This window comes from Astatotilapia calliptera, chromosome 22, assembly GCF_900246225.1.
Source record: "Astatotilapia calliptera chromosome 22, fAstCal1.2, whole genome shotgun sequence".
Taxonomy (NCBI): Eukaryota; Metazoa; Chordata; class Actinopteri; order Cichliformes; family Cichlidae; genus Astatotilapia; species Astatotilapia calliptera.
In genome coordinates, this window is record NC_039322.1 from 18,807,707 (window position 1) to 18,821,216 (window position 13,510).

The 13,510-nt window shown below is 43.2% G+C and overlaps 1 protein-coding gene across 1 annotated transcript; it reads right to left on the minus strand.

The window, feature by feature from the left end:
- Positions 1–4,594: 4,594 nt before the first annotated feature.
- On the minus strand, positions 4,595–12,946 carry sp4 (sp4 transcription factor). Its single transcript, XM_026156692.1, has 7 exons — positions 12,047–12,946; positions 11,693–11,763; positions 10,346–10,696; positions 9,060–10,254; positions 8,174–8,372; positions 6,891–7,090; positions 4,595–6,595 (listed from the first exon to the last, which is right to left on the minus strand). Exons 1-7 carry the CDS (start codon positions 12,051–12,053, stop codon positions 6,324–6,326), a joined length of 2,295 nt encoding a protein of 764 aa, XP_026012477.1. The 5' UTR covers positions 12,054–12,946; the 3' UTR covers positions 4,595–6,323.
- Between the last annotated feature and the right edge of the window lie 564 nt (positions 12,947–13,510).

The following is a 13,510-nucleotide window of genomic DNA, read 5'->3' on the forward strand; positions in this document are numbered from 1 at the left end:
TGAAGTGAGTACCTTCTAAGTGACCCATAAAGATCCTCGTGGTTCAAACAGTATTTTGATAGGAGTTAAGATTAGTTGAGTTAAAACTTTTCATCAAGTGCACCGAGAGAAATTTGACCGTGATTTCCCACAGAGTAACACCATGTCAGTATTTACTGCAGTCGAGCTCAAAGCTGTTGGCTTTCATCTTCAGATGGTGAATTTAAGTGTATGGGAATTAAAGAGCATTCTGATCGGTACATTAATTTCAGGCTTATTTTTCATTGGTGGATTTGTCTTCAGCAGGCAGCTGGTTCAAATCAGGGCAGTTGATGACTTGTAGAATCATTTTTTCCGACTGGATGATTAGAACTGAAAGCATTTGTCTGTAGTTGATTCGCCCACATTTCAACTCATCTAACCTATTTTAATGTCTCTGCTTTTAGTGTGTAAAGGTGATCTCCTAATTAACACACAGTGAGTCTTAAAGTGAAATCCACAAAACAGTTCAAGATTAAGAACTATTTTACCTGTACATTTGATGCCAGTTCCCCTCTTTCTCTATATGTCACTCACTCGCTGATACTCAAACACAGAAGATATTCTGCAAATATTACGGTGTTTCCTGCTTGAACTTCAGCTTTGAACAGCTCTGCACTTTGGCTTTCGTGTGAATCATTCATTGTATTTGTTATTCAACATTTTTTTCACCAAAGATTCAGCAGTTATAAAAATATAAATCAAACCATTTTTTAAGGAAATGTATTCTGCGGTTTTATATACCAGTTTCAGTTACTGTTGTTAATATGTTAACAGTAAAAATAAGTTTTCTTAAAAATAATAACACTACTGTTATGTTACTTACTGTACTTGTGGAGGAACCCTAAGAGACTCTTATAGACATCTAAAGGAAAAATATTTTTTAAATATAGATGCAGATTCATGCAGGAATATTCATGAGTTTTTTTTTTTTATTTGATTTGATTTTGTAGTGTGAGAACAGACAGATGGGAGTCTCATAGTCAGTCAGTTTCTCTGGCTCTGAAACAGCAACAGACCTTTGAGTTTTTGGAAGACGCCCCGTTCTTTCTTCTTTGTCTTCCTGATTTTAAGGTCTTCAGACTTCTCTGGAATATTGATAACAGATACAACTGACTGAGACATGGATGGAGTTTTAGAAAGAGGTTCCTCACAGGGAACTTTCAAAAGGAGGTTCTTCACTGAGGGGAACAGCAGGCATTGGCCGACTTTCAGACTTTTTGGCAGGGTCTTTCAGAAGGACATTCTTCATTGGAAAGAACATCAGAAATTGGTGGAGTTTCAGAAGGGGGCTTAAAGATCTTGGATATATCGTTCTTTTCTACATCTGCAATTGAAATGAGCAGCACTGGCGCAAAGTTTGCACTGTTGGTGAGTAGAATTTCTTGAGGATATTTGTCTCTGATTTTCGTCAGTATGCTGTGGACCATGTCATCTCTAATGGAGCAGGAGAAGATTGCCTGGCTTTCCACCGCTGTGAGAGTTTTGTTGACATGATCCAAAGTGGCCTTTGTGACACTGAAGGAGATTATGCTCAGATTCTGGGAGGCCCTGTTCAACAGGGGGCGAGGAGGAAGCTCCAAGAAGCCCTGCAGGACGCAGGGAACTACCTGTATAACCAGTTCATGTGCGGTGAGCAGTTTGGTGCTTTGTGCTTCCTGATGCTTCTCTTTCTGAAATAAGAGGATCTGAATGTAATTTCTCACCATGCTGAGGACTTTAGGTGTTCTGTAGAGTAATGTTATAAGAATGATCTTTTAAACATATTTAAAGAATCACAGAAATATTGAAACACTGTAGCTGGACTATTAAGAATCTCACTGATATTTAGGTCGTACGGCCTAAGGAGCATCCACGCTTGAAACTTTATATCCCTCATTTTGTTAATGACATTCACGGCCCAAACCTAAGATGAAAAACACATTTACAGGGCATTTTATTCTAGAGGTTATGTGAACATAATGAAAAAAATAAATCTCCAAAAGTTTCAGAAGAGGTTTGGCTTCTTCTTCATCGAAACCATCTAATTCAAACTCTCAAAGCCTTCAAAAGAAAACAAAAGAGAGGTTTTCTCACAGCATTAACTCACTGCTATCTGAGTCTCCACCAAAAGATCTCTTAGATCTTCATGTTTGATGGGATTTTGTTTTCCTTCTGAAGCCTAAGAAACTACATCATCATTGCAATCTAGAAATAAAAGGAGACATTTGAACACCACCAAACTCAGGTCCTCGGAAATTACCTGTTTTATGTTCGTTTTGGTTTGCATGGATCTGGGTCTTACCTGAGCCCTGTAGCCTGGAAGATATCAGCAGGTCTTCACAGCCATGTCGTAAATGCATGTGTTGAACAAAACCTGTCAAAGAAATAACGAGTTACTCATTGTCATTTAAACTGATCGTCAGTTTGTCAGCTTTTAAAACTACATCAAATTCTTTAAACTGAAATGCAGTAAAAACAAATACTGTCACATACCCTGATGGGTTTGTAGATTCCTCTACTTGCTTCCATTGAAATGTTGTAGTTGTATCACAGTCGGGAACAAAAAATGTCAAAAAATTGTGTAATGTACAATGTAGACCTTACTCTTTATGTCACTCACTTGCTGACACACACACAGACACACACACAGAAGACGTTTTGCAAAAATTCAGTTGTTTTTTTTTTTTAGATGATTGAGTTTAGGCTTTTAAAATACATCATTCCACTCTTAAAGTAATTTAATGAATATGAGATTTCAATATTCATTCAGATTTTTCCTAAATCTAAATTTTCTTTGATCATTGTACATGTACAACTTTAAAACTTTGTCTGTGTGAACTTTATCTTATCATAGGTGAATGATTCGATGTATTTCCGTTAAATTTAACAAGCTTCCCAAAAATGTCAGCAATTAGAGGATTTCAGAAAGAAAAAGAAAAACCCTATGAAATGCTAAACTAATGGTGCCAAAGCCATACATATACAGGCTACATGCTAAATGACTTCAGCTCTCACAGTGGTCGGTATTACATCAGAGTATCTTCAACAAGAGGTAAGGGGGGAATCAAGCTCACGTGTTTAAACTACAACACAGTAACCTAACAGGCTGCACCAGCCGAGCCTGAATAAGCAGTTATTTTGTGTGTATCTGGTGTTATTTAGCCCCGGCGAGTGGGGTCAGGTGCAGGTCATCTGCTGGTCCCTCTGGTTACCAGCTTGTGTCATGTGAAAGCATGGTCAGAGGTTATCCTGAGGTCACCGGCTCTCTATGCATCTCATTATTGTGCAGCATGAGTGAGAAAATGATTACAGCTATCATTTGAAGCTCTAATCTTAACCATGATGATCAGTGTGGGTCTCCTGGTTCTCACTTAACATTACTGGGATTTTTAAGCACTGAAGAGCCACAGAGAGGCTTTATTGTAGAAAAATTCCCCCCCTCATGCTTCAGTGTGTGATAGGAGAATAAGAAAGTCTGCCTTTGTTCTGATACTTCTATAGCTTATTAGATTAAAATAATTGATACCTACAAAACTTGACAGAAGCACCTGAGGGTGCAGAGAGAAGAGCTGCGAACTGTTTTTGAAGTGCTTCAAAGGAGTGACGCGCCAAAGGTACACGTGAGGTGCCAACTACGTGACACGCTTTGTAAACCCGACAGAGTGACTTGTGGGTGAACCCTCACAGGCTTGGCGCTTGCCGTTGCAATTAAGATGTTGTTTTTGTTGATTATTTTTATTTCTGGAGTTTCCATCATCTAAGAAAAACCTCCAGAAATATACAAGAAGAAATTCATTCAAGAAGGTTTGACAAATTTCTTATTGAGTGTCAAACGATTGTCTTGCGACTCAGGTCGGATCTTCACAGCGCCATTCCGAAGGCCACAAGTGGCACAAAGAGAAACCCGGGAGCAGAAATTGTTCCCACAGGGAGGGCGGCTACTTCATCATCACCGCTGTCAAAACACAGCTGAGAGAATACCCAGTAATAAGGAGGCGGCACGAGTTATAGCTGTGTGTCTGTGCAAAGAGCACCATATGTAAAAATAAAATAAATTCGCAGTGACTCACTCCCCACTCAGAATCATCAGAGATGAAATGTGAGCCTCACTTTAAGAATCACTTTATTGTCAAGTGTTATGCAGGCAAAGCATCTTTTCTGCTTGTAATTTTTCTTCCCTTTTTTTTTGTTTTTTGTTGACATAACACATTTGTACAAACCAGTTTTAAAAATATCAATAAACTGGAGCCTTTGAGGCTGTCCTGCCAAAAAACCCATTATCAAATGTCATGGAGACGAACAAACATCTTTAGAAAAAGATTTACAAATGAGATGTCACTACAAAATATCAAAGAAAGAAAAAAAAGAGAAGTCGTCACACAAAATATTACCAAAAAACATCTAAATTTGTTTGGTATCAACCTTTTTCAGCTTTAAACAATAGTAACTTTTTTTCTCCTTTTTTTCTTTTTCTTTTCTTTTTTTTTTTGTTTTTTTGCTTTCTTCTTCTTTTGTTTGTTGATTTTTTTTTCTCCAAAAACACGTTATGGCGCAGAGAGAAAAGAAAACAGAAGAAGAAATGAACAGCGATGGTCAGACATAGAAAGACAAAAAAAGAAAAAGAAAAAAAACAGAAGCACAGAGAATAAAGAAGAGAGAAGCAGCACTACGGCAAAGAACTGAAACATGCTGTACACAACCTCAGAGTCAACGCGCACAAATACAAGTCCAGCAAAAAGGCAAATATTACAAATCAAGGATAAATAATAAATTAGCCATACACAGTGGGGGTCCTGTGTGTTAACATACTTAAGGAGGGGTGGGGGAGTTAAAAGAATTGATAAATTTTATAAAATAAAAGCATCTTATTATTATTTTTTTTAATTTCAAATGAATATACGCACTGAACTAACACAGAGAAACACCACCAGAAAACATTTCGTAATATCCACGTAGCTAAACGGCCTGACCGACTCCCACCCAACAGCTCCGTCTTATATATATACCTGCCTGTGCTTTGGTTTGCACTCCGCGTCACCCTCTTACAAGTCCGGAGAGCTCCCCTCTGACTCCATCCGGCTCACTCCGGAGATCCCTCTGTACGACAGCTTGTGTTAAGGCAATTGTGGTACATCGGTCATGTAGCGGGGTGGGGGGTTTAGAGGGGCGGTCATTAGAGCACAGAAAGCAAAAAAAATTTGAAAAGAAAGAAAAGAAAGCAACGCTGTCACTACAGTTACGCCGACCGTGCCGTGTTGTTTTGTTTGATGTAAAACTGTCAAACACGTGGCGGCGTGAAGTGTGCAGCCGTGATGTCAAAGCCACCCTGTGGTACCAGGTCATCCGGACTACGGCGCTGCCTTCCTTAATCTTAGAGCGAACTGGCTTGTTGTATTAACAAGAGAAAACTTCCCCTGACAATGTAAACATGGTTTCACTAGGATTGTCATTATTACAGTATTGCTTTCACTACACAAACAAAGTTGTAGAAAGCTAGATTGTTTTTCTCTATAGAAACCCTTTTTTTTTCTAATGGCCACTGCGCCTCAATAGGAATGCATTTTATAAATCTTTTTTTATATGTGCTTTTTTTTCCTCCCCTACTCTTCTTTTTTCTTCTTTTTTCTTAGAATTATCCCCCTATATTTGTCATCTGATCGCAAAAGAATCAAACACCTGAATCTTATCTGAGGACTTAAACCTGAACCATGAATAAAAACTCAAATTAGGTAGATCCTCTGCAGGACAGCATGGGAGTACACACTCATTCACACAGCTCACATTTACACCCACCCCCCTCCCAATACTGCCCCTGCTCTGTCACTGATCTGCAACAGCTCTGTACCTTGATTGACCCTCAGCACTGCCTGACAGGTGTGAAGCAGGAACACAACTTTTGTGCATAGAGTTCTGTTGTGATTAGGAAAATGTCTCTCAGTGTCGGGTGGTTTCAAATTCAGCAGGTCCCCTGTCTTGTGCTAATCTGCGTACATCCCTTCCCCGCCACACCTGAAATTCTTAATAGATTAAATTTTTATAAATGCCAAACTAATCTTTGATACACTCTAAATTTCTCTATTTTGTTATTATACGCGTTAGTTTTGTTTTAGACTGTTTATATTTTTCAGGTTTCCCTTCATCGCATGGATCCCTGCCCGTCCCTTTAGAGTCTCTTCGTGAGCGAACCCTTTCAAAATAAGGTCAAATTTTAGAAAAAAAAAGGAAGAAAAAAAAAAAGAGAAAAGTAACCCCTTACAGTCTATGCAAAGACCTCCAAAAAAACAGGAAGCCAGCCTTCCAGCGAAGAGACGGGAGGCAGGCGCCTACTCAAACTCCTCCTCTTCCTCCTCCTCTTCCTCCAGGTGATTGGAAGTGGTCGGCGTAGCGGGGTCAGAGTCACGCGACAGTGTTGCTACGGCGACAATCTGCGGGGAGGCGCCGAGGTCCTCGGGAGTGTCTTCCTCCATGTCGTCAGTGGTGATGATTGCCACCGCGGCGCTGCTCTTCTTGTTCTGGTGGGTCTTGATGTGCTTCGAGAGGTGGTCGCTGCGCATGAAGCGCTTGGAGCATTCGGGACACTCAAAGCGCTTTTCTCCTGCAACAGTGTGGAGAACAAAAAAGTCAGACTAATGTTTTAAGGAAGACTTTAAAAGAAAGAAAGTAAAGAAAAATTGTGATTCCACCTATTTTTGCAGCTTTTCTCTGCCCTATAGATTATTTGGGTGGTGGGAAAAAACAAAAACCTTTAAAGGTGCCACTTTGTCTTCTGCTGGACATTTCTCAAGAACTGAGGGTAAAATTAAAACATTGCAGCTCTAGTTTGTATTCAGCAGTGAATTCAAATTCAATTCAAAATCACCCTGCATGTCTGTGTCTATGCTTTCTCCCACCTGTGTGTGTTCTCCGGTGTCTCTGCAGCTCGTCGCTCCGGGTGAACCTCTTGCCACAGAAGATCCAGTTACAGACAAACGGCCTCTCACCGGTGTGCCAGCGCAGGTGGGCCCGTAGGTGGGATGTCTTTCCATAGACCTTCCCGCACCCCTCCATGTGGCAGATGTGCTGCTTTTTCTTTGTGGGATCCCCGCTGTTCCTACAACACAAACTTCTGTTATGAGTGAGGACCAGGAGGTTTGTGTGTGTGTGCTACAGATCAAACTCAAAATACTCCCATAATAATTACATGTTTATATTTGTAATTCCATAATTTTTATATTACAAAGCCTTTTGCTTATCCCCCCCCCCCCCCATATACTCTGTAACCCTAAAGCTTTAGCATTACCTGAAAGAAACGCATGCAGGAAAACAAACGTTCTCAGGCAAAGTCCCTCCCCTAAACCAAATAGAGCATTTCCTGTAGTGAGAATATGGCTGTCATGCACTCCTCCTGTTGCTGCGTGTTGTGTTTAAGAAGCCAATTCTCATGACATTTTCAGTGCTTCATGTGTGAAAACAGTTTTAGATATAGTTTTGTGCTTTTGTCTCATTTAGTATGTGCAGATGCATGAATTGTCAAGTTGGACCCCGCCTTCTCTTTCAGTCGTTTGCCTGCACCCCACCCCCACTTCTCCTCTGCATTTGCAAGCCTCAGAAGTTATCTCACGAGCACTGGGCCCAACTGCCAACGCGTCTGTGTATGTTAAGCAGCGTAGCAGAACAAGGTACAAATTTTTTATGAATCAGGAAGTAAACTTTATGTCTCATTAGCATATATACATATATATATATATTTTTTAAAAACATTATATGGACATGGTAACCAATATATGAGTATGTAAAATTTCAGCTTAGGAATCCTAATCTTTTATTCAAAAGCAATTAAAATTCAATTGCATCTTTTTTTAAACCACTGTTGGTGCATGATATTGAAAATTCTGGAAACAATAATTTTTTTTCTCAATGTTCTCAAAATTGAGAACATGTAATTTATGGATTTATGGAGAATGAACTGTGTCAGTCTTGTCAGTTTTGTTAATTTGTTAGTAGTAATCAGTACAGAGAGAAAACTGCTGTGAGGTGATGAAAAAAAATCCACTACGGAAAGACTTTTAAGTCCAAAAACAAAAAACTGCTTCCTTTGAGATTGTATAGTTTGGATTCACTATAACTTCTGAGCCTTCAAAGTCCCTTCAAAGACTAGAAATAATCATGAGTATCTTATGCATGCTTTGCATACCTTCCCTCTCCATCCCTGCAGTTTGGACAAGAGCAGGCAACACGTCGAAGCCTCTTGCTGGGCGGTCCCTCCTGGTCTGAAGAACTTTGCACAGAGCTCAGCTGGTCTGGACTCATTGACGAGCCTGATGCAACATTGCCCACAGTGACAGTCACTGGAGACGACTGAACTTTGACCCCATCTTGACCCTGTGGTTGACCTGGAGGATGATTGAAAGTGTGTAAACACATGATCAAAAACAAGAACAGTTTCTATATTACAACAGAGAAAGTTAAAAAACAAGAACACCTTTGACTACAGGCTGTACATACAATATGGAGCCACCATTATATCTCCCATTGGTTTGAGGTGATCTGCTTTGAAACTTTAGGCCTAAAGCATATGCTGCATTGTCTGTTCTATTCTAAATGTACTAAATGAGCATATGAATTTCACTCAAGAAGACTTGAAACTAACACTTAAAGCCTTTAACTCTTTAGGAAAATAATTGCTGAGGTATTAAGACAAGTGAGATGTAGTATCATTTTTCATAGACTTTTCTACAAACTGATACCAAGAGAGTCACCCTCTGCTGATCACTAGAAAGAATGTAGTTCAATGACTTGGTCTTCACTTTAAAGACAGAGAGGCAACATGCACTTTTATTACAGACTATGTGTCATACACACAGTCTAACTGAGCAAGCAGGAGAGCAGGACATCCTTTAATTCAAGCTTTATAGATTAGTTTGTCATGATATGAGGGATTAGCGCACTGGACTAATATGATATTTTCTCAAGAAATAAAGACTCTCTGTCTCCACAACCCCATTGCATTCACGGTTTATGAAAGTGAGCAGATTGGTGCTGAATACGCATTTAGACAGTTACTCTCATAATGCCCTTACCCTGTAGACCAGTAATAGTGAGTGGTACGCCCTGCACCTGGACCCCAGCTGTGCTCAGTCCTGCAATGCTGACCGTCTGCACCCCTGACCCAGGGTTTATCTGGGCTGCACTTAGCGTCAAGGGAGCTCCACTAAGAGAGACTAGTCCCCCACTTCCAACTGCAGTCCCACCAGCTACCGGAGCCAGCGTCAGCTGCTGTGGCACAGCTGTCCCGAGACCACCCTGCAGGGAGACTCCACCGGGTAGCTGCAGCGTTTGCCAGGTGAGCTGCCCAGAGGGTGATAGGGTTGGGGTACGAATAAGGACCTGGGCAGAGTTCGGGAAGGCCTGGATGGGCTGCAAGGTCTGTCCTGGAGCCAGCTGCAGGGTCTGAATGTGCTGAGGTTGCTGTTGGCCCTGTGCCTGACCCTGACTCTGAGCCTGGGGCTGCAGCTGGATCTGCTGCACCAACTGGTGCCCCACCTGGCCCACAATCACCTGCTGAATGGCTCCAGGTGTGTCTGTCTGGTTCTGTAGCCCGTTGGTCTGATTCTGGCTTTGAGAGTCTGCCTCGCTGCTCTGCACTTGGGCGTCAGCTGATCCACCCTCTGATCCAGCTGAAACCACTTGAGCCCCATCAGGCACGCTGTCGCCTTCAGCTACTGCCATTGTTGATCCAGCTGCAGCTGTGGTAGGAGCCACCCCTGACACAGCTGTTGTCACCAGCTGGTTGCCATTAGCAACAGAGAATGTGCCATCTGCTGATTGGATAAGCTGCACAGCTCCACCCCCTCCGACATTATTGATCACAGGCAAAGCCAGGGTCATGCCACCAAGGTTTATAGGTACTGTGGTCATGACAGGAGTTTGGGAGCCTTGCAGAGTCTGCAGCTGAAGTGGGAATGACTGCGCAGGACGGATCTGCAGTGGAACCGTCTGATTGGCTGTACTCGTCAGGATGGCTTGCTGGTTGGTGGGTTGAATGATAGCTTGGGTCTGGCCCGAACTCTGGATGAGCTGAACCTGCTCGGGAACGGCCCCGATGGACGCTGTTTGAGGGCTGATGTGGATCTGCTGTCCATCTGCAGTCTGCAAGTGCGGGATGACCTGATACTGGACTCCTGCTCCGGCATTGGGCAGGTTCTGAACCTGGATGATCTGAAATTGCTGCTGCTGATTGGCTGCGACACTGTTGGTCCCACCTACTGCCTTTACCTGCCCAACAGGAAAGGAGCAGTAAATCAGTTATGTGGACAAGGATTAAAAATTGATAAAAACATTTGCACAAACACACCACTCCCCTCACCTTACGTCCACCAGGTGAGCTGTCATTAGTCAAGGTGGTGGCCACGGTCACAGCAACAGGTTGACTGGTGTTCTCCTTGGCCATAGTAGGCGCTGCTGTAATGATCTGCCAGCCGTTCCCTGTGAACTGTGCCGGGACCAGTTCTAGCTGCTGGGGCACTAAGGCCTGACCCCCAGCTGTGTCCACCACTATTTGACCCTGGATCTGTCCCGCCTGCAACTGGATCTGACCAGCCTGGACCTGGATCTGCTGGGCCCCTGCTTGGCCCTGTGCCCCCTCTGCTCCCCCCTGCCCTCCGATCTTACTGCAGGTGGCTGCTAGCAGAGCCAATGGAGAGGGCTGAGAGGAATCCTAGAGGAGACGGTGGAGGAAAGGGGATGGAGGAGTAATGGATGGATGGATGGGAGGGGTGAGAAGGGTGATAGGGAAAACAGGAGTGACAGGTGAAGGAAGGACAAGAAGGGAGTCAGGGTTAGAAACATACATTAACAGCTTGTACGCATACACAAACAAAGCCAAAGAGTACATGTGCAAAGATAAAAACGCTTAAGGCTGGGGATGATAGCAGGTATCATTGCAAACGCTCACGCAATGATTAATTTTAAAGGAATAAGAGAAAAAGAGCGAGGGGTGGGAAATAACATGGTGCAGAAAAAAGAAACACAAAAAGCTGAGTGAAAGCGAGAGAGAGAGCTGTCAGTGGAAGTGGGCGGTATTACAGGAAGCGAGTGGGTGGGCGTGTGAGAACCACATTTCTGTTTTCTGAGAACACTGGAAGAAAATGCCGCCTTCTCTCTCCTCCCTTTTCAAAGGAACTAGGTCGCAGGCAAATTTTTAATGCTCAACACCTCACAACAGTGCACGGGGAAACAGCCTAGATTTTGTAACAACTACAACAGCAGGAAAATTAACACAGCAGCGATGCTCGTCATGCACATTTAATGACAATAAGATGCGCTCAAGAACAGCTGCCTGGCTCAAAAATAATCTCAAAGATATATATGTATACAACCTGCTGCAGAGAGAAGTTTCACAGTCTTGGGGCCACTTAACCAAAGCTGCAGGTCTTTCAATAATATCCACGTGCAGAATTAAATCATTCTGACCATAATTCAAACAGACAGTTCAAAAAGTATAGCGGCTGAAGTGTGACAGCCGTGTAAGCCTATTCATGAGGCTCTGGGTTGGCTCACTGTAGGGCTGCACAGAAGCAGGAAGTGGAATTCACCAGAGAAACGCCCCCAGAGGTGTCTGGCTGGCTAGGCTGGGAGGGAGGGAGTACATTTTTGGCCTACAGGCAAGGGAAAAGTAACGAACTATAATAAACTCCTGTCTCCTTGCTTTTACCTGTGATCCAGAACTTTTCCCCCTTTTAGATGCTTTCCCTCCTTCAGTTCCAGATGATTCCTTCTTCGAGTCTGTGAGGAAGAGGCAGAAATGTTAGAATATTTTCAATTACAATATTATCACATGGGGATTACTGAGTACTACAAAGTCCCGAGCAGTATACGGGGCACTGCATGCTGCAAATAAAATCCAAGCAAAAAAATAGCATATATGGCATCACAGAGGTGATCAATATAGACAGAAGAGAAACCAGTAACCTTATCATCAATATCAAAGGGGCATTGAGCTTCCTATCTGTCAAACGGCTATAAAGAGGGAAGGAGGGGTGGAGACGGGGAGGGGGAGGGTACCTACCACTCATAACGCATTAATATACCGAGAGGGAGAGGGTGTAGTTCACGGTAGAAGGCCGGCCGGGTACACAGGCGGAGGACGGCCTATATGTTCGGCTCTGAGCCGTGGCGGATCTGCCCGTTTGACGAAACCACCCACCGGCCAGGAAGGGCGGTGCCAAGCGCAGGAACAATCAAACAGCCCCAAATAACGGAAATAACAGAGAGAGCGGTGACCGTCCCCGGTCCGCCGGACACCTCACAGATCCGTCGTATGACTCCTTTACCGGATAGACAGTCCATAAACGAACAAATTGGCGGTTGTCAGAGTGATATCCACAGAGAAGTTGGCAGTGTGTGACCGTAGAGGCCCACCCACTTCCATTTAAGCATCAGGACAACACCCTCCTCGCAGCTCCTGCCTGTCACCGCTGTTTCTCACGACGCGGGGACGCCTCGTCGCTGTCCGTCGCGCGCCGAAAACAAACCGTCACCTGTGTTGGTATTTTAAGCGTGTTCCCCTTTTTTTCGTGCACAATTGATTTTTTAAAGGGGGGGATACAGGGAGATAGCTGTGGCTTTTGTGGGCGGATGTGCTCCTCCCACATATTCAGATTGGACGACGGGGCTCGGCGTGCGAGGGTCGAGATGGGAGTTGTATTTTGGTGAGGCCTCGCCTTCTCGAACTGGCTAGCGCGAGCGGGACTACAACTTCCGTGATGCTCCGGCTTGTCGGTTGGGTTTGGAGCGGCGGTGTCGGTAGTCATGTTGGTGTGAGAGCGAGAAGGAAGGGCGGCGACTTCTGTGTTGTGGGGGTTGGGCAAACGGGAAAGGAGGTGTGTGCGCGCGCCCGTGTGTTTTGTGCACGCGTGTCAGTTTCAGAATGTCAGTAAGGGTTAAAAAATTAAAATAATCAGGGAAACAAACGATTTAATTATTTTTGAAATCATTTAAAAGGTGAAAATGCAACAGTGTTGCTTCTAAGCTGATGTACGTCTATTTATTTACCTCATCTATTTCCCCCCTTGTTGTCAACTTTAGATCCTATGTAGTAGAAAATTACGTCATTGCATTGCCAGAGGCTTTAGGAAATTCACACTAGTACAAGATTTGTGTGTGTGTGTGTGTGTGTGTGTGTGTGTGTGTTTGTGTTGTTATGCAATTGTGAATTGAATATGTGGGTTCTGATTGGCTAGTTCAACAAAAAAGGTTCTTCAGACAAATTGAACTTTTGGGATATGCATTATAGCTTCATTCTGCCAATCAACAGTAATTTTTACAGTGGGGGAAACGATTATTTGATCCTTTTGAACAACTTGTATTTGAATTTAGTTGCAAAGAAATAAACTGTCTCTAATTGTTATGAAAGTTTTATCATGGAGAGAGACTACTTGGATACTAACCCCGAGTTGCTCTCCAATCCATCGGAGTATGTGTGTGAATTTTAGGTAGGAAGCACTTAAAAGCATAGAAAAAAGTGCTTGTG